The 21,299-nt window shown below is 36.6% G+C and overlaps 1 protein-coding gene across 5 annotated transcripts in view; it reads left to right on the top strand.

Moving 5' to 3' along the window:
- The window catches only part of AFAP1 (actin filament associated protein 1), a 60,005-nt gene extending 40,337 nt beyond the window's left edge, over positions 1 to 19,668 (top strand). For 2 of the 5 annotated variants that reach the window (XM_026700971.2, XM_087930602.1), the window contains exons 9-18: positions 211 to 360; positions 1,901 to 2,112; positions 2,983 to 3,128; positions 4,923 to 5,058; positions 7,365 to 7,622; positions 9,614 to 9,728; positions 9,990 to 10,154; positions 11,002 to 11,192; positions 12,336 to 12,497; positions 13,864 to 19,668. In XM_026700971.2, the coding sequence (XP_026556756.1) occupies positions 211 to 360; positions 1,901 to 2,112; positions 2,983 to 3,128; positions 4,923 to 5,058; positions 7,365 to 7,622; positions 9,614 to 9,728; positions 9,990 to 10,154; positions 11,002 to 11,192; positions 12,336 to 12,497; positions 13,864 to 13,890 (1,562 nt within the window). In that variant the 3' untranslated portion in view covers positions 13,891 to 19,668. The remainder of the gene's footprint in view (positions 1 to 210; positions 361 to 1,900; positions 2,113 to 2,982; positions 3,129 to 4,922; positions 5,059 to 7,364; positions 7,623 to 9,613; positions 9,729 to 9,989; positions 10,155 to 11,001; positions 11,193 to 12,335; positions 12,498 to 13,863) is intronic. The other 3 variants (XM_087930603.1, XM_087930604.1, XM_026700973.2) reach the window with 3 other exon arrangements.
- Positions 19,669 to 21,299: the final 1,631 nt, after the last annotated feature.

Raw genomic sequence — 21,299 nt, 5'->3', positions numbered from 1 at the left:
TTTAAAAACCAAGTGCTGGGATAATGTATACCCATACCAGATTGTAAAAGTGACATGCAAACTTGAGAGTTTGAATTGATTTTCATTAAAGGAAACTCAGTTGCTTTTGAGGTGAAATGTTTTTTGTACCACAGTTTCTGCTATTTGATAAATGTTTCTTTTAAAATCTTAGAAGACTTAGCTATCCGTGTGTATGTGTTTGGTTGATAGTAAAGAGGAAAAAGAGCTCAAAGGTGGACTCCAAAGGCACTGTTCCTAAAGTAACAGGAAAGAAGATAACAAAGATAATTGGGTTAGGGAAAAAAAAGCCATCTACTGATGAACAGACCTCATCTGCTGAAGAAGATATACCAACATGTGGTAAGTGGCTTCTTATGACCTCTTACAGAAACAACTTATTGGTGGAAAATGTTATTTGATTTCATTTCTTTAAAAATTCCACTCTTCAGAACCAGATTTTTCTTGTTCCCAATCTCCTTGCACACTATTTTGTTCTTCTAAAAATGTTTACTGTACAAAGATGTTGTCAGGCTGCTTAAAACACCATAGTCCACTAAAGAATTCCATTCAAATTACCTGGTTTTCCATTTTTTAATCTGAAACCATTTAAGCTATGCCTAATAGCTCCGGTTACTGTTTGGAGGATATTTACCCATCCGCTGATGTGTCAGTGAAAAACAACTAGTCATCTCCTAGCAACTCTCACTCCTCAGGTTAACATTGCCCAACGTTTCCACTTTACTGATCTCACACTCCCTGTAACTCCCCCCCCACCCCCAGACGCACACTCCAAATGATCTGAACAGTTTTATGATTTAGGATTATTTAGTAATATGTATCTGTGCAAACCACCTTTGTAAGCGTCTCTGTTTCTGATTTCACCACCCCAGTTGGCAACTAACTAACTCCCATGGCTTTCAGTCTCCATTTTTCTGTTATAGTCCCACCTATCTTCTAGAGTAGAAACCTCTTACTCAGCATCTACTCTCTCCTATCCCCTTCATAATTTTCTCTAATGTTGCTATATTCCTCTTTGCTTTTGGACAATAGTGAATGGTCATTTATATAGTGTCCCAAGATTGTGTGATTTTTCCCCTCCCTCCCTATAAAATAATTGTCTTGTACAGGCAATCCTCGACTTAGCAACTGGGCGCTTAGCAACTGTTTGAAGTTACAACAGACCCACAAAAAGGTACTTACGATTTGGATTTGAAGTTACAATGCAACCCCCCCGCCCCACCACATGATTGCATTTTGAGCACTGGGTAACCAGCTCACCTTTATGGTCATTTGCAGCACTCTGTGGTTATTCGTCTGCAATTGGTGGTGTTTTTTGCTGGAAACCAGACAATCAGTTCACTTAACAACTAGTGCAAAAAAAAAAAAGTCAAATCAAGTCAGTTACGTGATGAATCACTTAACAACTAGCATGATTTACAACTGTAATTCTGGGCTCAGTTATGGTCTCAAATGAAGGCAAATATACGTGTCCCTGGATTGCAGGATCTAATCGCGGTTTAGTCTTGTGCTGGGGCTCACTCTTAGGGAATCAGTTATGATTCTAAGTCAAAAACTACCTGGTAAATCCATAATAAGTTTCTTTTGCATTTGCAGTACAGAAACTAATAGCATTTCTAATCTATTTTAAATGAAGTGAAGAAAATTCTGAAAATTAAGAAATTTTCCATTGTGTGGTAGAGAGGTAACTCATGTTTTTATCATAAAAATGTGTAAGATAACTATTGTCATGTGGACTGTTAGCTGAAAGAATTCCTATACATAGGCTTGAGCATTAAATCAATCTAATTGGCTCCTGTATTGTTTGGTCTTTTGTGCCTCACAATAAATTGTGAATATACATTAGAAAACTTTAGAAGAAACTTGTTTTTATGTTTTGCAGGATATCTTAATGTGCTCTCGAATAACCGTTGGCGTGAGCGCTGGTGCAGAGTGAAAGATAATAAGCTTATACTCCACAAAGACAGGACAGATCTAAAGACTCATATTGTTTCTATCCCTCTCCGTGGCTGTGAAGTTATTCCAGGATTGGATTCCAAACATCCCCTGACATTCCGCTTGCTTCGAAATGCTCAGGAGGTTGCAGTATTAGAGGTATATTGTAAAGAAATAATATAAACAGAATCTAGGAATCCTGCTTCTGTAATTAATACTTTGAATGCACAATATTTCCTTGTTCTTGACCATGAGAGGAGCCCTTAGCTAGATATAAGCATATATATATATATATTTTCTCTCTTTCCCTTCCTCCCTCTCTCCCCCTCCCTCCCCCTCTCTCCTATCTCTCTCTCTCTCCTTCCTCCTTTTGCCCTTCTTTCTCTCCCTCCCCCCCTTCTTAGGACAGATTTGGAAATGCCATGTATCTCAGGCAGGGGTGCAGAATTTATGTCTCCATAAGAATCTCTAGGCTTGGCATAATGCATTAAGGACTATATTCTAAAAGTATGTCTAGACAGAGTGTTTTTGGAAGGAGGAAAAAACATTTTAAACATCAAAACCTAAGGTATTCATGTTATCTCTTAATGACCTGAGAGAGAGCCCAAATATTGGGCTCTAGAACGTGGGTGGGAATGGGGGAAGGATATCTCTGTGCACTACAAAAGGAAATCTGGAATGGGCTTCTGGAACTTCCGTATTCATCAGAATGCTAAAAGCAGTGTTATGGTGTCATGCTACGAGTTCCATGTGAAACATGCAGAGGCATTGCCACAATGCCGCTTTTGTCATTCTGCCTCTAGCCTCAGCCTCCACATAGGAACTGCTGAAAGCTGATCTTTGCTGTATTGCATCCTGAGGAGTAGGGTTATTTGTTTTAGCAAGGTTTTTGGCAGCCATCATGGAAATGTTTTAAAAATGAAATTCAAGAATTCCTTCACTGCGTAAGTAAATGTATACTTGAACTAAAATAGATATATATTGATGAAAGTTTCAGCGTTCAGCTGTGATTTTCTTCTGTTTGTGTAGGCTTCATCTTCAGAAGATATGGGCAGGTGGATTGGGATTCTGCTGGCTGAGAGTGGGTCATCTTCAGATCCTGGCACTCTGCACTATGACTACATAGATGTGGATGTGACAGCCAGTGTCATTCAAGCTGCAAAGCAAACATTCTGGTAGGAGGACTTAATCAGTTAAGAACGTTTTCAAGAACCGTGGGTGTTTTCGTTTTAGAGTTGAGAAATCTGAAGTTATTAAAGGGAGAATTTCACAAGGCTGCAGTTTCTGACTTCCTGCTGGCTTCCCCATTGACTTTGCTTATGGGCAATGGCAGGGAATGTTGGAAATCGTGATCATGTGACCGCATCTTCTGTGATTTCAAAATTGCGAGCTGGGTGCTAAATGCTCAGAATACAATCCCATGACCATAAGAATACTGATGGCTGGAATTCCAAGGGCTAGTGGTAACTGTCACTTGTTTAGCACTATTGTAAGTTTGAACAGTTGCTGGATGAATAACTTGATGATTCTCTGCTGCAACCAGAGAAACGAATTAATTGCAGCAACAGGGCTAACATTAAGATATGCAGAGGACATGGAGAATTTAAGATTCTGTGATCAAGGGTGCTTCTTGATTTACCTCTGTGATACCATCTTTCTTTCTAGTGGCAGAGGAACTATGATAATGGAATTGTTTTTTACTACAGATGGAACTTCCCCATAAAACTCACTCCTCTAATCAGGGAGCAAAGAATTGCAGCCCTTGAACTTTATAATGACTTTGTCTAATCAATTAATTTAAGACTGAAACCCTTCAATAATTTATGACCCATTTAAATTCCCATTATGTTTTTCCAGTTTGTTAAAGAGAGATTGTGTTAGAAACTACAGAAGATAATAATCTTTCAATAGTAGTTTTTCAAGCAATATAATAGTATACAATATAAGAAAATGCATTGTTGTATTTAGTAACTCAAGAAAAAACTAGATACAAAAACTAATCTTGCATTTCTCTTAGGATTGCTGTACTTAAATAATTGGATTTGGTATCTGTGCCAAATAACATTTTGGAAATGTGCCTTCAAAATATAATGCTTCTGAAAGTTTAATTTTCAAATTTTGACATAGAGCTTAATAATAGTTCATGATAGTTATTTATTGTATTCAACTGGTAATTCTTATATGAGTTTTTTGAACAATGTGATTTACCCAAGGCAGCACTAAATGAGAATTTAAAATATGGATACTGAGCGAAGGGCAGTCTTCCTTAAAGAAATCATAAGTGGATTTAAACTTGTTTATCTTTCTTACCACAGATAGAAACAGGTAATGCCAATCCTAAAACATTACAAAATCCCTCAAGAATAAGGAAAACATTTAAAGTCTGCTCTGCCAGACTTCTCTTTTTTCTTTTGCCAAATGCAAGCTATATATCGTTTTTTCTTCTGAGAAAAAAGCTAAAGCCTGACTTTTATGCTGTCTCAGACTAATCACACAAAGCTCTTGGCTCCAGGAAAAGATTGCTTATGTAAAACCAAAGGGAATCTGTGCATTACTCTGCTTTATTACTGTGATTGTCCCATCTCCTATTCTGTGTGGTTTTTCTCTCTCTTTGTAGTTGTACATGATTAGAAAACCATTCCCCGATAGCACTTGAAGGAACAGATTCATTTCCATAACTATATGTTCCTCCTATTGAGCAAGCCTAAATGTTCAACTTTGTCCTTTAAATCAATTGTCTGTCTTTTGATTTAACAATTTATGTCCCTGCTCCACATACAAGTAAGTAAAAATGGAAGCTTTCTGACACCTTCAGGCTGTATTGCCATTCAGTGTGTATTCTAGAAGAAATCTCTTAAAAGGCAGAGACTTGTAAAACAATTTATAGAAAAGTGTCTTTACTTTATGAAAAGACAAATACTTCCAAAGTGAACTCAGTATTTGTTGTCCTGCTTGTATTTGTATTTCAGTTTTATGAACAGACGGGTTCTTTCTACTAATCCTTACAGAGGAAATGCTGCTAATGGCTATGCGTGTCCCAGTGGGATGGCACTTCATTATGATGATGTTCCTTGCATAAATGGATCAGTAAGAATTGATTTTTGTGTAGGTCAAAATAATTTATGTCTGTTGAACCTTCAAAAAAATTATGAAGCTTGTTAACTAAATATCTCTGGATATTATCACAAGGTTTTGTTGGGTCTCAACCAGAGAACTGAGGGAAATTAGTTCAGTATATCTGCATGTGTATGTCAGCACAAATATGTCTCTTCCTTGATTCATTAAGTTAAACCTAAACATAATAAAAAAAATAAAAGACAGGTTTTGACTAAGCATGTTCTATGGCTAAAATATGTAGTGATGGGGAAGTAATGGAAAATGTTCATGGATTTGCCTTCATGCACATTTTATCCTTTTAGCCATATACAAGTACACCTCACTTAACAACTACCCTGTTTAGTTACAATGGCGCTGAAAAGTAACTTCACAACCAGTTGTTGCATTTACAACTGCCACTGTATCCCACGATCACATGAACTCCATTTGCACGTTTTACAATTAGCTTCTGAGAAGCAGGCTCAATGGATAAGCTGGCAGTAAAATCTCCAGTCATAGTCACATGGTGACTCACCTAATGATCCACAGTGACTTGCTTAATGACTGCAATAGATGTAAAATTATACGCTGTTGCAGCACATGATGCTTCACTTAGCAACTGTACCATTGAGACAGAGTTGGGGATCCCAATTGTGGTCACTATATGAGGATTAGCTATAATTACAAATATTTCAAAAATAGGAATGACTAGGATAGATTTTTATGCATATTGGCATGAGATCATGCCTCAGTTCTTCTGTTATGGAATTATATTATAGATTTCCCAGGTGAATGCCTTTCAAACATGCTCCCAACTATCAGTGATCATTTCAGTGGAAGAATTCTGAATGATTTATGGTTCACCATATTTAGAGTGAATCTGATTGGGAAAGGCTGGTATGAAGGTTTAGGAAGATAGTTAGGAGAAACAGATTGACTATGACTGACCATGTGTATCCTATATGTGTAACTTTACCATATACCGTATTCGTTTCCCCTTTCCAATATAATTACATTTCTTACAGCACTTATCCATCCATTTTTAGGAGACAGTCAAAAAGACAAAAGTTAATTTTAAAATATCAACAATATATTGTTACATGTAGTTACCATAAATAGTGGCTGAAGTTGCTTCTGGTTGCTTTCTAACTCTGTGTTTTATATATCTCACTCTATATTTTATCTTTTAATGAATGCATTAAATCCTAAAAATTATTAGAAGCTGCATCTATTCTCAGATAATTCTTGACAAAGAAATTAATGTTACTAACATATTAATCATTCTGATACATCGATACAGGAATAAGAAGTTCTCCAACAACATGACTTGTGAGGCTACGCATATTTACTTCTTGACTTTTTTGCTTACATCCTTCTGTTAGCAATCCCCTGTAGTTATGGTTTCTTGGTTTCTAAAGGGTCCAAGATTTAAAAATTGGTCATGAATTACTGTATAAGAACCTAGTTTGAAACTCTAATTTGTAGGAACTTCTTAAATCAAAATGATAAAAGAAATCAAAAGACTGCTTTGCACCAAGACATATTAAAAAAAGAGGAGGGATGCTATATCAAAATATCCATATGGGAAAGGCCCAGATTTGCCTCTTGTTAATTTGTGGTTTCAACTCAATAGTCAGATGGTTGGCATATCTTATTGAAACTTACCTTGTAGACTATAAGATAGACAACAAATGGATATCAAGTGGCATTATTCCTCACTATCCTTTTCAGCAGTTTAGAAAACTTAAACTTGGAATTTGCAAGATTTCCATTTTGATATAGTTACTGTAAAATAAAAGCAAATTTTAGAATAAAAATACATTGGTACCTCAGTACTTGTTAACTGATTTTGGGAGATGCAACTAGTACTAAAAATGATGAGTACCAAACAAATCACAGGACTTACCATGTGACCCTTTGTTTTGGCTGGGAACAACTTCCTATCTGTCCCTTTTCCTATGCCAGTGTCCTTCCCAGCATGGCCGACTTCCTGTCCACCCTTTGCAGCTGTTGCCTGCTTATTTTTGAGCAACCTTCCTACCATGACCAATTTCCTGTCCATTCTCCATGGATGTGCCCCTCTTCCTATTGCAGTGTGTTGAGTACCAAACAAATGACAAATAATGCAGTAACATTTTCGCATCAAAATGCGAAGTTTTTAAGCAGTCGAGTATCGAAGTACCACTGTGTAGAACCAAGAAGGAACTCTTGTTGAGGGTTGGGAGGGGTTTCTTAATTACTCAGTTAACTTTCTAATTATTTCATATTTTTCAGTGCATGAAGTTATGCTAATTTACTAAGTATGTGTATTGCAGTGGGAACCAGAAGATGGCTTTCCTACTTCTTCTAGCAAAAACACAGGAGAAGATGGGCTTTATGATAACTTGGGCCTGTATGATAATTTGCCATCCCCAAAAATTTTTGCACGTTGTCCACCAGCAGAGCGAAAAGCCAATAGGTTATCTACTGACAAATTGTCATCTAATCATTACAAACATCCTGTCTCATCCAGTCTGTCTTCTGCTCAGTCTGTCACTAATACCTCTGCTGTGGGGAGGGGATCTGTTGCACAGGTACTAAAATGCTTAATTCTTTAATCATACTTCTGTTCTTGCTTTTGTGTAATGATCATTAAATTCTTACAGTCAATTAAAGCTAAATAATATATCAGATAAATTGTTTAGAAACACTGGATATGAGAATAACATCTTAGAAACCTATGCATTTTTCTTTTTAAAATTCTTAGCTTAACTTAGCTTGTTCCAACCTGACCACACTAACCCTACAGCAACATTTCTGAAAGGCATCGATTTAAATAAACTCTCTTGGATTTTACATATTAGCAATAACATTACTTCAACAGCTGAAATTAAGTCCTTGGTACTGGCCAACTTCACAGTGTCTATCTGTGTGCAGTTATGTGTGTATGAGTAATTGAATATACTGTACTGCAGTTAGTGCATTGAGTATGGATCATTATTGTGACTTGGGTAATTCCTACTGTTCTGTGCCTTGCAGATGGTCCTGCTTTATTCTAAAAGAAGCAAATTGACTTACTTGAACACAAAATTGTTTCAAGTAAATATGCTTCATTCAATTTTGTGTTCACTTTCAAATCTTTGGGAATGTGATCGTTCCAAAGCTTAAAACATTCTGCAAACTTATTTCACATTCAGAAATATTAGAGTGATGATCCCAAAAGTAATGGGAGGATGGGAGAAGTTTTTGACAAGTTGGCCATATACTTGTGCCCTGTTATAGTTTTAGGTTTTACAGCTTTTTCATTTTGGAAATGGAACAGTCATTCCTCTGCAGTCAGTGATCATTCTATTGTATGCTGTATATTTAGAAAACCAACCTGAAAATTGCCCAAAAGATTTGTTCTAAGAATAAGAAATGTAACATCTGCTAAAATGTAAAATAATAGTGAAATGAATTGCTGGAGGAATCTTTTTTTATCAGTTCATAATGCTGATAAAATGCAAAATAATGCAAAATAATGATTGTTGCTTGTTTCAAAAGAACTTTATGCAACATTGTTCCAAAAGTGTTTTTTATTGAAGCGAGTAATTGAAAATACTGAAAAATTAGATGAACACAGATATTGCCTCCTTCAATCATTTTAATGACTCACAAAAGCCAATGTTATTCTGAGGCAAAATAATATAAAATATAAATCAAACATTCCCTCACATTTCAACTTTCCATATTTGAACCATAAACAACTTGTAAATAATAAATAATGTAATTCTAAATTATTTGGATTTATTATTTACAAGTTGTTCTGCTCTTGTCAAATTAAGAACAGATGTCTTTTCACTCTTTGCAAAATGTTCCATTGTCCCAGTCATTACAACTTGGTTCTGAACATTTTGCAGTTCTAATAAAGGCTGATGTTAATTTAAGATTTTATTGCCAGTTTCCTAGCCACTTAGAGATTGGCCTAAGTTTTCTGAAGCTTCTGGGCACATCTTTTGGTGATTATTTTGTGATGTGGCCCCTTCTCAAACTTTTTTTTATCTTGTCTCATCCCTTATATACAAGTAGTCCTCAACTTATGACCACAATTGAGGTCAAAATTTCTGTTGCTAAGTGAAACATTTGTTAAGCAAATTTTATGACTTTCCTTGCCACAGTTGTTAAGTGAATCACTGTAGTTATTATGTTAGTGACATGATTTTTAAAGTGAATCTGGCTTCCCTGTTGAATTTGCTTGTAAGAAGGATAGTGCAACCGTCATAAATACGAGTCAGTTGCCAAGTGTCCAAATTTTGATCAATGACCATGGGAATGCTGCAACAGTCATAAGTCTGAAAAACAGTCAGAAGTCACTTTTTTCAGTGCCGTTCTAACTTTGAACAATCACTAAATGAATTGTTGTAAGTCGAGGACTACCTGTATTTTCAAAAAGCACAATGGATGCCTTTGGTTGCTTCAGAAGCATGGTTTTCTAACTACCTTGATTTTAAACTTTTAACCAAAATTTGCCTCTTTTTGTTCCCATTATTGTAAAACAACTGTACTTAATGTTTAGCAATAAATGCATTCTGGATTTTCCATACAGTTTAAAGGAAAGAAAATGCCAGTAGCTGCAAATGGGATTTCAGGAAAAGGGAGAACCTTAAGTAATTCACCAAAAAAATCAGAATTTGCTTCAAATGTGAAACGTAGCAGTTCTAGTGAGTATTATTTATTTCTTCCTGCTTTGAAATATCTTATTCTTTTAAACTGTCTGAAGTTACCAAGTAAAATAATTCTTTGCTCATGATAGGTAAGTATTTATCTACTGTCTTTATTTATTTATCTATTATCCAAATCTTCGTTAAAATATTTCATTGTAACTGGACATTCGAGCAAGTGGGATGCCTACATTTCACCTAGTCTTTCATTCTGATGTACGTTTCCTAGTTCAGATATATTATAATCAAACATTTGTCCAGATGCAGATCAGTACAAATATGGAAAGAATCGTGTTGAAGCAGATGCAAAGAGATTACAAACAAAAGAGGAGGAACTATTAAGGAAAAAAGAAATCCTGAGAAATCACCTGGCTCAGTTACGAAAAGAAAGGAAAGACCTCCGAGCAGCTCTTGAAATGAATCCTGGTATGCTAGGCACTTCTTTTTGTTTATAATCAAAGTATAAGGAAATAATGTCTCCAGCATCAGAAGTATCTTTCTAAAGTTAGTTTTATATGAAAAGAAACAAGCTTAGAAACAGAGTCGTTATACAGAGGAAGTCCCTTCCTGTTTATAACTTAAGGGAATTTTCATTACAAAGATGACCCAATCCAGGGACTACTACTCCATGCCAAGTTTCTGTCCCTTGGTAATATTCAATTACATTTGAGTATGCTGCTGAAATAATGAGACATTGTGTTTCCATATTCTTTTCAATGACAGCGAATATTATGAAGAGGGTGGCAGAGATTCTTATTTGTTTCTTTGTTTTACAGCAGTTGTGTTGTAGTTGTGTATATGATGTTTCAGAAGAGGAGGCAACTGTTCTAGCATTAAGGTGCCACTTTCAAGGTAGTTCTGTGTTATAGATAGCATCATTTTTATACTATTTTATTTGCCAGACTGGATCATTTCAATGAAGTTTAATGTTAAAGACATTAATATACTGTTGAATAACCATAGCACTAGATATAACCTTCTTCGACAATAATTTGCTGATTATTACAATTATTGCATTTTAATTATGGAATATTTTATCTAACCAGAGTGGTTATAACAATTATAAGTAAAAAAGCAACCAAACAAAACTTGGCTACATTAATGTCAGATCACATTACAATAATTTGTATTTGATGATGATGATGGCTCACTTCTGAAGCTGCCTGCTGTGAAATGTCTTCACTTTCCAACTTCTCAGTCCTTGGTTTAAGAACAGAGTGTGCAATTTTATCACAGCCTCAAAGATCCTCTCTCTCTCTCCTCTGCATTTCAGGTAGGAAATCCGTAATAATTCTTGAAGAGAAATTAAAGAAGTTGGAAGAAGAGTGCAAGTTGAAAGAGTCTGAGCGTGTCTCTCTGGAACTAGAGTTGACAGAAGTGAAAGAGAATTTGAAAAAGGCTTTGGCTGGAGGCATCACACTAGGATTGGCAATTGAGCCTAAATCACAGAGTTTAACTGCGCAGGTACTTTAATTTAATTTAATTTAAACTTAAATAGATTCTACTATAAAATACGTTTTATAAATCATTTAAGTATTTCACTATTTTTAAGTAATTTTCATGCTCCACATATGAGATTCAGCACTCTACTCTCATTTGTTTTCACACTTTTACTTGTTTAGATCTGTTGCAACCTGGGGGATTACTATGCCATCTGAGGGTTACCTTGGCCTTAAGATAGCATTTTGAGCCACCACAGTTGACAGGATTGTATGAAAACATGGATGGAGATAAGGCAAAATGTATTTTAAAAATTAAACACATCTGAAATTCTGGAACTTCTAACTCAAACATACAGCCTGTTTGTACACTTGCCTCTGTAGTTGAAGATTGAACGGTAGTCAGTGTCATTAATTTTTTAGAAGGAATCACAGAGAAATTCAGAAAATCATTGATCCGTTAATGTCTCTTCTGAGGCATTTTATCTTTAACAGCAGTAGAGACTGCGGTTAAAGATAAAATTAGCAAACATTTGGAGACAAAGGCCTGGGTTCACTAAAGGAAGGTCCTATCTTAGCTAATCAAAAGTATAATCTGTCATAATCAAAAGTAAACAAGTACTTGAGGGAATTGATAAGCATGTAGATAAGAGCAAACCACTAGACATCAACTGCTTGGTGTTTCAAAAAGTGTTTGATAAAGTCTAAAATGAAAGCCCTCACATTAAGCTTAACAGCCATGGCATAAAAAGGCAGGTTCTCTTATGGGTAAGCAACCTGATAAAGAATAGCAAAGTGTAACAACTTAACAGTAGGAGTAAATGGACATTGCTCACAATGGAGGGATAAAATCAGTGGGGTCCTCCTAGGGCCAGTGCTTTTTATAAATGATCTGGATCAGCCATGTTTGCTGATGAGATATATATGCTGCTCCTAAATTTCAAGTTATATGGCTCTAAAATTATTAACTCATTTAAAGGATTTCAGAGATTCCTGACTCTGTATCTGCCAATCTTACACTGTTGCCTTGTTCTTTCAAACTAATCTTCACATTTGTCTAATAGGACAATATCCTCTTCTCAGAGAGCCAGGATAGTTTAACTGCTGATACAACTATTAACACTTCTTGATAGCTGTGGTTTCAGGTCGTTTTCTATTTATTATTTAGTCCCCAGTTCTAAAGCATCAGACTCTGGAGAATTCACCCATCTCCAGTTGTGATACAAGTGATACAGAATGTTCTATGCCTGTGAATAGTGCAATTGTCTTGAAAAGACATTCCTCTTCAAGCACCTCTCCATGCCGAGGACACGTGCTTCAGAAGGCAAAGGTGAGATTCACATGGTTGTTACATATTCTTCTACTATTACTGAGTGGCTTGGTTTATTTATCCTTTCTTCATAGTAGAGAAGCCAGTTTGCTATCTTGCTTTGCTTTGAAAGAAGATACTGTTGCTCAGAAAAAAAAAAGCCCTTGGTAATATTACCCTTTAAAAGTTTGTTCTTTTAGTTCGAGTGAGAGAAAAGTGTGGAAAAATAGTTCTCCAGTTGCAATATGAGTCTGTAAAAAATACTTGGATTTTCTGCATGTTCACTTAGCTTTGACATGAATGTTAACAGAATATTGAGTCTTACATATAAAGAAAGTCTATTAAAACAAATGACACTAAAGTTTGGTTCTTGCTTCATTATTTCATAAACAGATTCATCCAACTTACAGTATGTGAGGAGAAAAATGTAATAATCGCCCTATTTCATTCAATTCAATAAAAGAACCTGGGGCTATTTGTTCAACAATAAAAGCTTATTTGGACCAGCCCTGCCTCACATAAACTTCAAACATTGACTTCCCTTATTATGGTAAAAAATATAGTTAGTACATGTTGTCCTGTGCCTGACTTGCTATTTTTCTTTCCCCACCCACTTGCAAAGATGAGTTTGGGAAGAATTAAAAAAGAATAAGCAGGCACATCATAGGAAATGCACAATGAAAAAAAAATGTGGTAGCATCAGCAGCCCTAAGCATGCTATACAAATAGTCCAGTGCATTCCCCATAGTGTGCCTGCTTATTCTCTTCCTGTTAATTATCCTCTGCTGGGGAGAGCATTCCAAAAGGAGAAGCAGAAAAAAGCTGAAGGTGCAAAACTGATTAGACTTGTCAGTTTTAAGCTGGCTATTCCAGCCCTTAGCCTAAGGTGAAGATCCCAAAGGGCAAGGGAGTGGGAAGAGGAAAGCACAGTTGTCGTCTTGTGATTTCCCAAGACCATTTCACTTAATGACAGAATTGTTGGTTCCAATTGTGGTTGCTAAGTGAGGACTATCTGCTTAACAGTTCTTTTCCATCTTAATAAGATATCCATGTTTAACTTCTTCCTGATTCAACTCCTAGTTGCAATATTTTATTGAAATCATACATTATACAAGTTCTGATTTCTTTTCTTTTGAGTCAGAAAGATTCTGAGGCTCTACAATGGGGCATCTAAGCTTTGCTGGATAGTCATGCTGGATGGGCAATTATAGTAGCCCACACCCTTAGAAGTTGTGAAGATTGGGATTTCCTTCTGGAATTGTCTTGTTTTTTAATCCAATCATATACAATAATTTTTTTCTAGGTTGATACATAATATTTGACTCAGCTGATATGAATAGATGTGTATTTGTAATTATATTTACATTTTCTTTTTCATTCTTTCTAGGAGTGGGAGATGAAAAATGGAACATAAAGAAGTACAATTGCTATTAGAATTCTGCTTTGGGACTCTTGACTCAAGATGGACTAAGGAAGATTAATCTGCACAGGGGTATTAATGGGTTGTCAATTCTGTTAGTGAATGGTCAGTATGCTTAATACAGCTTAAAAGGGGGGACCTTTTTGAATGTGTCATTTCAAATGCAGTGATTATTTACTCACTTAAAATATGAAAAGAACAGTTTAAATGATTACGTAGATGGATCAGGTAAAACTAGCACTAGCAATTGTGTTGGATGGAAATGGAGATTGGCATGTTTCAGTACCCATTTGGAATAGTTTTAGATACGTTTTAATTATTAGATATGAAATCTAATCTTGACTCCCTAAAACCTTGCTGTTTGAATGTGGGGATTCACAGGCTTATACTATTAATTCCAGGCGTATGAATTTTATACAAGAGAAGAATGGAAAGCTGCAGTCTTTGCAGAAATTACACAACTGCTGTTTTCCATGGTGACTAGAGATCAGAGAAGGAGTAGATTCTCATCTAGGAAGGGAGATTAGAGCAAAGAGAAAGACATCTTCCAAACCCAAGTAATAATACCGGTCTGTTTTAAACTTTTTTAAAAGATGTATTTATTTGCTAGCTTGTTTTAAATGTTTTACGGATTTTATTTTATTTTCAAAAATTAATTTTTTGAAGCAATGGGTGCCACTTTATACATACAAAAAAGCTCCACAAAATAAAAACTGATGTTTTGAACCAAATTTATGAATCAGAATAACAAATAAGCCATCATTGTATTCTAAAACCTTTCAAAACAAAAGATAAATTTGGATTAAGAAATCCAAAATACTACCCCAAAATATTTAAGTTTGTTGATTTTAAATTAAAAATCCTTAAAACTGCTTTTGTTCTCTAATAAAAGTAGCAATGAATGTCTCCCCCAAAAATGAAATGGCAGTGTTATTTCTAAAATCTGTTGTCTATTAAAAAGAGACAGAGTATTGTAATGCAATAATGTAAAATTTGTTTTAAAAAGGCATTCTTTTCCTGTTGTAACTGTGGTTTAGGACACAAATCTGAATTGTGAGTTAGGAAGCGCCCAACTGGGAAGCATTAGGGAATCCAGGATGGCTCCGTATCTTAATTTCCAAACACCATCTTCAGCACAGGGATAATGGTAACACCACTGTTGCAGGTGTACCGAGAGTATTTGTGAAGTACTTATAATGCTTGAGATGGTCTGTACCTTTTCATTATTCTTTCCATCTTCAAAGAAAAAGTAAAATGTCTCTTCAGGTTGAGTTCCACTATTCCCTTCTGGGCATATGGGCTGCTCCAATATCATCTGGCATAGGATGCAACACAGCTGGACAGGGAAATCCTCCATTGGATAGTAAATAGATTTGCAATGCTTTTCCATCCCTTTCTCCCCTTTTCATTTCTGTTTCTTACCCAAGAGTTTTGACAACAATCATAGCTGGAGAGGCTCAGTGTTTTCTCCTTTGTTCGCCTCCCTGTCACATTGAAGTAGAAAGTCCTTACAAGAAGTTGCTGCTGATAGGAAGTTCTGAGTAAGTGACAAAATAGCCAGAGTCGGCTCTGTGCCATCTGTTTCTCCAACTCTCTCTCTTGTGTTTGAGTTAGAGTAGATAGAAACTTTCAAAATGGCAGGACCCACAACTAACATTACTTGTAGAACAGAGACCAAGGCATTCTAAACTAGTGACTATTTCTTTATGCACCTGTGCCTTTTATAACACAAGAGACAACTTGAAGAGTCTAAGTCTAAAATGCATTTAATTTAAAAGCACCTAGCTTTTTGCTAACCAGAAAGCCAGGAAGAAAGAATTGTGGTGTGAGAGAACTGCTTGGGGAAGGCAGAATGCTTTGAGCATCAATCCCTTTTTATTGTTTAATCTCCAATTCTGCATTTGGATACGGCATTTATTCTTTTTATGCCTGTGTTCTTCACGTCCACAAACCGCAGGTCATAGTACAAGTAAAGCCACAGCTTGGGGATGGAGGTAGCTTTTTAAAAAAATCCTGGAATGATCTTGCTAAGTCTCTAATAAGTTGCTTTTTTTTTTTTTTAATGCTGAGATACCTGTTCTCTAGAATTCTCTCCTCCTCTGCCTGGTATTGGGTTTATTAAGCTTTTGCTGAAAACCTACAATTGCATTCAGGCCTCTGCTGTACAAATACAGTTATTCTTTAGATGATTATTTTTAATTTATTATAATTTAATGTGGAGAGCTACCTTGGTGTAGGGGTTAAGACATCAGACTATGAACTGGGAGACTGTGAATTTTATTTTGCCTTGGGCACAAAGCCTTGGGCCAGTAACTCTCCAATGACTGACCTTGGGCCCGTCACACTCTCAGCATTAAGAAGGAAGCCGTGTCCAAACACTTCTGAAAAACCTTGCTAAGGAAACTGTCCATGCAATTACCAGGAGTCAAAAAATGACTCAAAGGCACCCAAGCTATTTTGAGAAAATTGCATGGGGAAACAGCACGCAGTTAAAATAAACCAATACTGGTCTGTCATGAAATTCATCTGCCTGAATTTAGGAAAAAAGCATATTAAAATGTCCTTTGGGTGATAAACACCATATCTGAGAAGATTCATCTTGCCTTTGGTGACTTTTATCAAGGATTGATGTCTGCATTTAAGTTCCAGATGTTACACACATCCATAAATTATTGTAGCTTCCAATAATGCTCATGGGAAGTTTAGAAATATTACAGATCTTTACATGTCTTGATGATAGATTGACTTTTTCATTTTCTACAAGAAAGGCTGTGGCAGGAAGATGAATTAGCAGCTGATGGTTGGGAGTCCAGTCATAATCAAAAGTAAACAATTTTCCACAGTTGTAGGGACAATTGATTTCATGCTCATCAGTTACCTCAAATTGTTTGCTCACACAAAGAATGAGATCAACATGGATACACAGCGCAGTGTCAATAGGTATGGTGTGCTCATACATCACTTCTTTGGTATCACATTTCCTTGAAGATTTAATTTATATAGATACATTTAATTTTAAATAGCATGTGCCCAGCTTTATTCCCAAAAATGTATGTGGGCTTTATATGTTCAGCATCTGACTGAAAAATCCATCCAAAGTGCAACGCTGCTTACTCAAATCTTCTTGAATCTTCGGAGCAGGCTAGAGGTAATTCCCAGTGAATCCTGTTTTATTTGTTTTATCGAAAAATTGAGAGTAGCGCTGTGCTTGGAAAGGAATTGGCCTAGAAAACAGCCTATATTTGTGTGTGCCGGTGGGGAACTCTATATGCAATTGGTTGTAGCACTGTCTTCTCGTTTATGCCAGAAAGATAAAAGGGGATAAGCATTCCATAAATAGGGTATATTTTTGAAGCCCTGAATTTACATGTTTGATAATACAATTTTTCCACTGCTGCTGCTTCTAATAGTTGTCTGGATATTTTGTCTATTTGACAGGGTTGGCAAAGTGCAGTGTGCTGAAATACCTTCAATAGCCCATTGATCTTTACTGAAAGGAAGTTTTAAACAAAAGTTATTTTTGTTTAGGCAAATTATTTGAAACTAACTTATTTATATGTTTGAATAAATGTTTAATTTATAGATGTACATATTTATTAATCTAGATCTAGTTCTAATCAACAAAGGTTTAGTAAGGAAGTGATTTCTTTTATGGTGTCTACCACATACAGCATAACAAAGAGAATAATTACCGTGTTTCTCCAAAAATATGACTTACCCCCCCCCAAAAAGCCCTAGCCCATTTTTCAAACCTGCACGTAACATAAGCCCTAGCTCCCAAAATAAACCCTAGTTAAGTCCTGCCACCATCTAGCAGTGTGAGGTGGGGCAAGACGCAAGCTAAGGCAGGGGTGGGGTGGAGCTGCCCCATGTGCCCTGCACCCTGTTACCCTTAGGACTGCTGTAGCCAGGCCTCCCACGCCACGACACCTTTCGTGCTGCTCTCCAACTTCTTTGGCCACTCACAGCTGGTTGCTAAGTGGCACATCACACTGGTGCTGCTGCTTGTGACAGAACACCACAAGTCTCATCATGCCAGTGCCGCTGTTCACCATAGCCACGAGGTTCGTTCCACTGGTGCTGCCTCTCACAAGCACAGTGGCACAATGCATCATGCAGCCTGCCATGAGTGGCGTGATGAGCCTCATGACATCCTCCCATGAGTGGCACCATTGGCACGAAGAGCCACGTGGCCTGCAGTTGCTGGTGGCTGCAGAAGAAGTCGGGCAACGGCGTGACAGGTGTCAGCATGGGAGGTGTGGTTGCGGTGGTCCTAAGATAAATAGGTAAGACATTCTTGGAAAATAAGACCTGGTGCTTATTTGGGGGCCAAAAAGGAAATAAGACCGGGTCTTTATTTTCAGGGAAACACGGTAGAATAATTTTATCAGATATGTGCAATTTTATCTTTATGAATATTATTTTGAGCATAGGGCGCATTTTGAATGGTAGTTGTTATCATTTCATCCTTTTTAAGGTGGCAACACCATGGCTGTGGACCTGTCACTCTCCAGATGTTGCTGACCCACAGTTCTCAGCAACTCTAGCCAGCTGTGTTAGTTTTTTTAGTTCAGTAGCATCGGAAGACAAAGGATTCCCTAGGCCTGCACTAAATTTAACACCAAGGTTGACAGACCCAGCATGAGAGATGAGCCTGTTAGCTCCAGTGGCCTTACTCGAGAACAGTTGCATGCATTTTAAAGATACCTTGATTTTCACTTTTTGTAATCATATTTAATGCTCTTGCTTGCCTAAGCATTTCCAGAAGACCTTTGGAATTGAATTAAATTTGCAATCTAGTTTGTCTTCCTTTGCTGTATTGCTTGTTTGGTTTCAATTTTATCAGTGTTTACACTTTGTTGTTCTAAGAAATTAACGTAAGACATTTTGGAATATGCTTATTGAAGAGGAATTAGCACAGAACATTTTAATTTTGAGACCAGAGAAACAATGTAGCATCTTCTAGGGATAAAGGTATGGTGTATACATAAAATATATTTCACTGGTCCATTCTTTTTTTCCCATCATGCATTTCATTATCCTTTTGCAGGCTTTTGTTCATAAATAGGAAAGCTTTATGAACTCATTCTACAGGCTGCCTTGTTAACAGTGCTCCCAGCAATTTTTAAAAGGTTTTATATACATTTCTACAATACTGTACAGGGACATTTTACAGATTTACATTACAATGGAATTGTTTAAATTTTTGTTAAGAAGTCATATTTGGTGTCCATAGGATTGGAATATGAGTATAATTTCAATGTATTTGGGGAATGGGCAGTTTTTCTAAAAAAAACTATATTTGCAACATTTTAATACTAATTTTATATCAGTCTTCAAATATTACTTACTGCACCTACCAATTAATCTGAATTGTCTAATCCAAAGTATTCATATATTAAAACTGTAATTTCCTACTGTATTTTTAAATGAAAATTTCAGTTCCCCAATCAGGCAAAACATCAACAAGAGGAAGCCTTTTCTCTATATTTATTTTATGTCTCCTGTTGTATTTTATTGTACTGCTTAATGATTTTCCTGTGTTTCACAATGTTCAGCTGTTAGAAATTAAATACTGAATTAAACCTGCAGTTTAACTTTGGAAAAAATAACACCTTTATAAATAAATTCCAAATTGAAAAAAAATGCCCACACGAAACTTAGGCCTCATTAGCTATGATTTAATTATTCTTACCTTCTGTCCCCAAATGTTATGACAGGCACCTTTTTGGTGTAACATATACTTCTTATTAATAAAGAAAAATTAACGTTTGTTTTTCAGAATTCTTTTTCTAACATTTTGCACAAGTTCTTAATGCTTGATGTGCTATGAAAATGTTTTATGTTAACTGGGCTATTTATACTATTACGTTTTATGTTAACTGGGCTGCTATTTTATGTCATCTGGGCTAGTACTCTTCAATATCTTCATTAACGACTTAGATGAGGGAATAGAAGGGGAACTTAACTAATTTGCAGATGATACTAAGCTGGCAGGAATGGCTAACACCCAAGAAGATAGGCTCAAGATCCAGATGGATCTTGACAGGCTCGAACGCTGGGCCGTATCTAACAAAATTAAATTCAATGTAGAGAAAAAAGTTCTCCACTTAGGCAAGAAAAACCAAAAGTACACCTTATAAACTAGGTGAAACCAGGCTCATAGCAGTAACTGTGAGAGGGATCTTGGAGTCTTAGTGGGCAACCAGCTAAATATGAGCCAGCAGTGTGCAGCAGCAGCCAAAAAAGCTAATGCAATCCTAGGTTGCATTAACAGAAGGATACAATTGAGATCAAGTGAGCTACTAACACCACTCTACAAAGCCTTAGTAAGACCACACCTAGAGTACTGCATCCATTTTTGGTCACCACGCTATAAAAAAGACGTTGAGTACTCCAGAACAGGAGTTGCCAACCTTTTGGACCTCAGGGCCCACCAAACTCATAATTTTAGATCCCAGGGACCACTAACTGGTTCTGTGGGTGTGGCCTAATTTGTGGGTGTGGCTTGGTGGTCATGACTGGCTGGGCATGGCTTGTATGTGAATATTATAAATATTTATATAAATATTGAATTTTTTATAAAAAAAGAGCAACTTTTACCCAAAATCAGGCAAAGCAGGCACGCAGATTGAGTTGCTCACAGAATCACAGATTCATTCAGAGATCTATCTGCCATTGGCTAGCTCAGTCTGTCACATAAAATTTGCTTGCAAGCAAACTCATAAAATTAACTCACAACACACCATGCATGTAAACATTGAATTTTTTATTTTAAAAAGAGCAACTTTTACCCAAAATCAGGCAAAGCAGGCAGGCAAATTTGCTCACAGAATCATTCAGTGATCTATCTATCTGCCATTGGCTAGCTCAGTCTCTCAAATTTCCTTGCCATGAGTCTGTACTGAATTTGCTTGTAAGCAAACCTTCAGTCCTAAGGGAGGTTCGGCTGTGCTTAAAAGCAGAGCCGAAGATATAAAGACTAGCTAGAAAGCAAGAAATCCAACCATTTCCTGCTTCCTAGCTAATCTAAATCTCCCGGCACAGCAAAACAGATGATGGTCGGAAAAAGGAAAAATAGCAATTTAGCAGGCAAGTTTGCCGGGGAGGGTTCCTGCGGGCCATGTGGACGGTGCAGCCTTGTGTTTCTTTGCAGCCTGGATTAATTGCTTTGGGTGGAGTGCTCTGTGGGTGAAATTTCTCTGTGGCCCCCCAAAATTTTCTCACGGTCCACCGGTTGCCGACCGCTGCTCTAGGAAAAGAGCAGAGAAGAGCAACCAGGATGATTAAGGGACTGGAGACTAAAATATATGAAGGACGGTTACAGGAACTGGCCATGGCTAGTCTAGTAAAGAGAAGGACCAGGGGAGACATGATAGCAGTCTTCCAATATTTGAGGGGCT

Source organism: Pseudonaja textilis, chromosome 3, assembly GCF_049901715.1.
Source record: "Pseudonaja textilis isolate UNSWEBS1 chromosome 3, rPseTex1.2, whole genome shotgun sequence".
Taxonomy (NCBI): Eukaryota; Metazoa; Chordata; class Lepidosauria; order Squamata; family Elapidae; genus Pseudonaja; species Pseudonaja textilis.
Note: the sequence above shows the minus strand (reverse complement) of the source record. Positions and strands in the feature narration are given on the sequence as shown.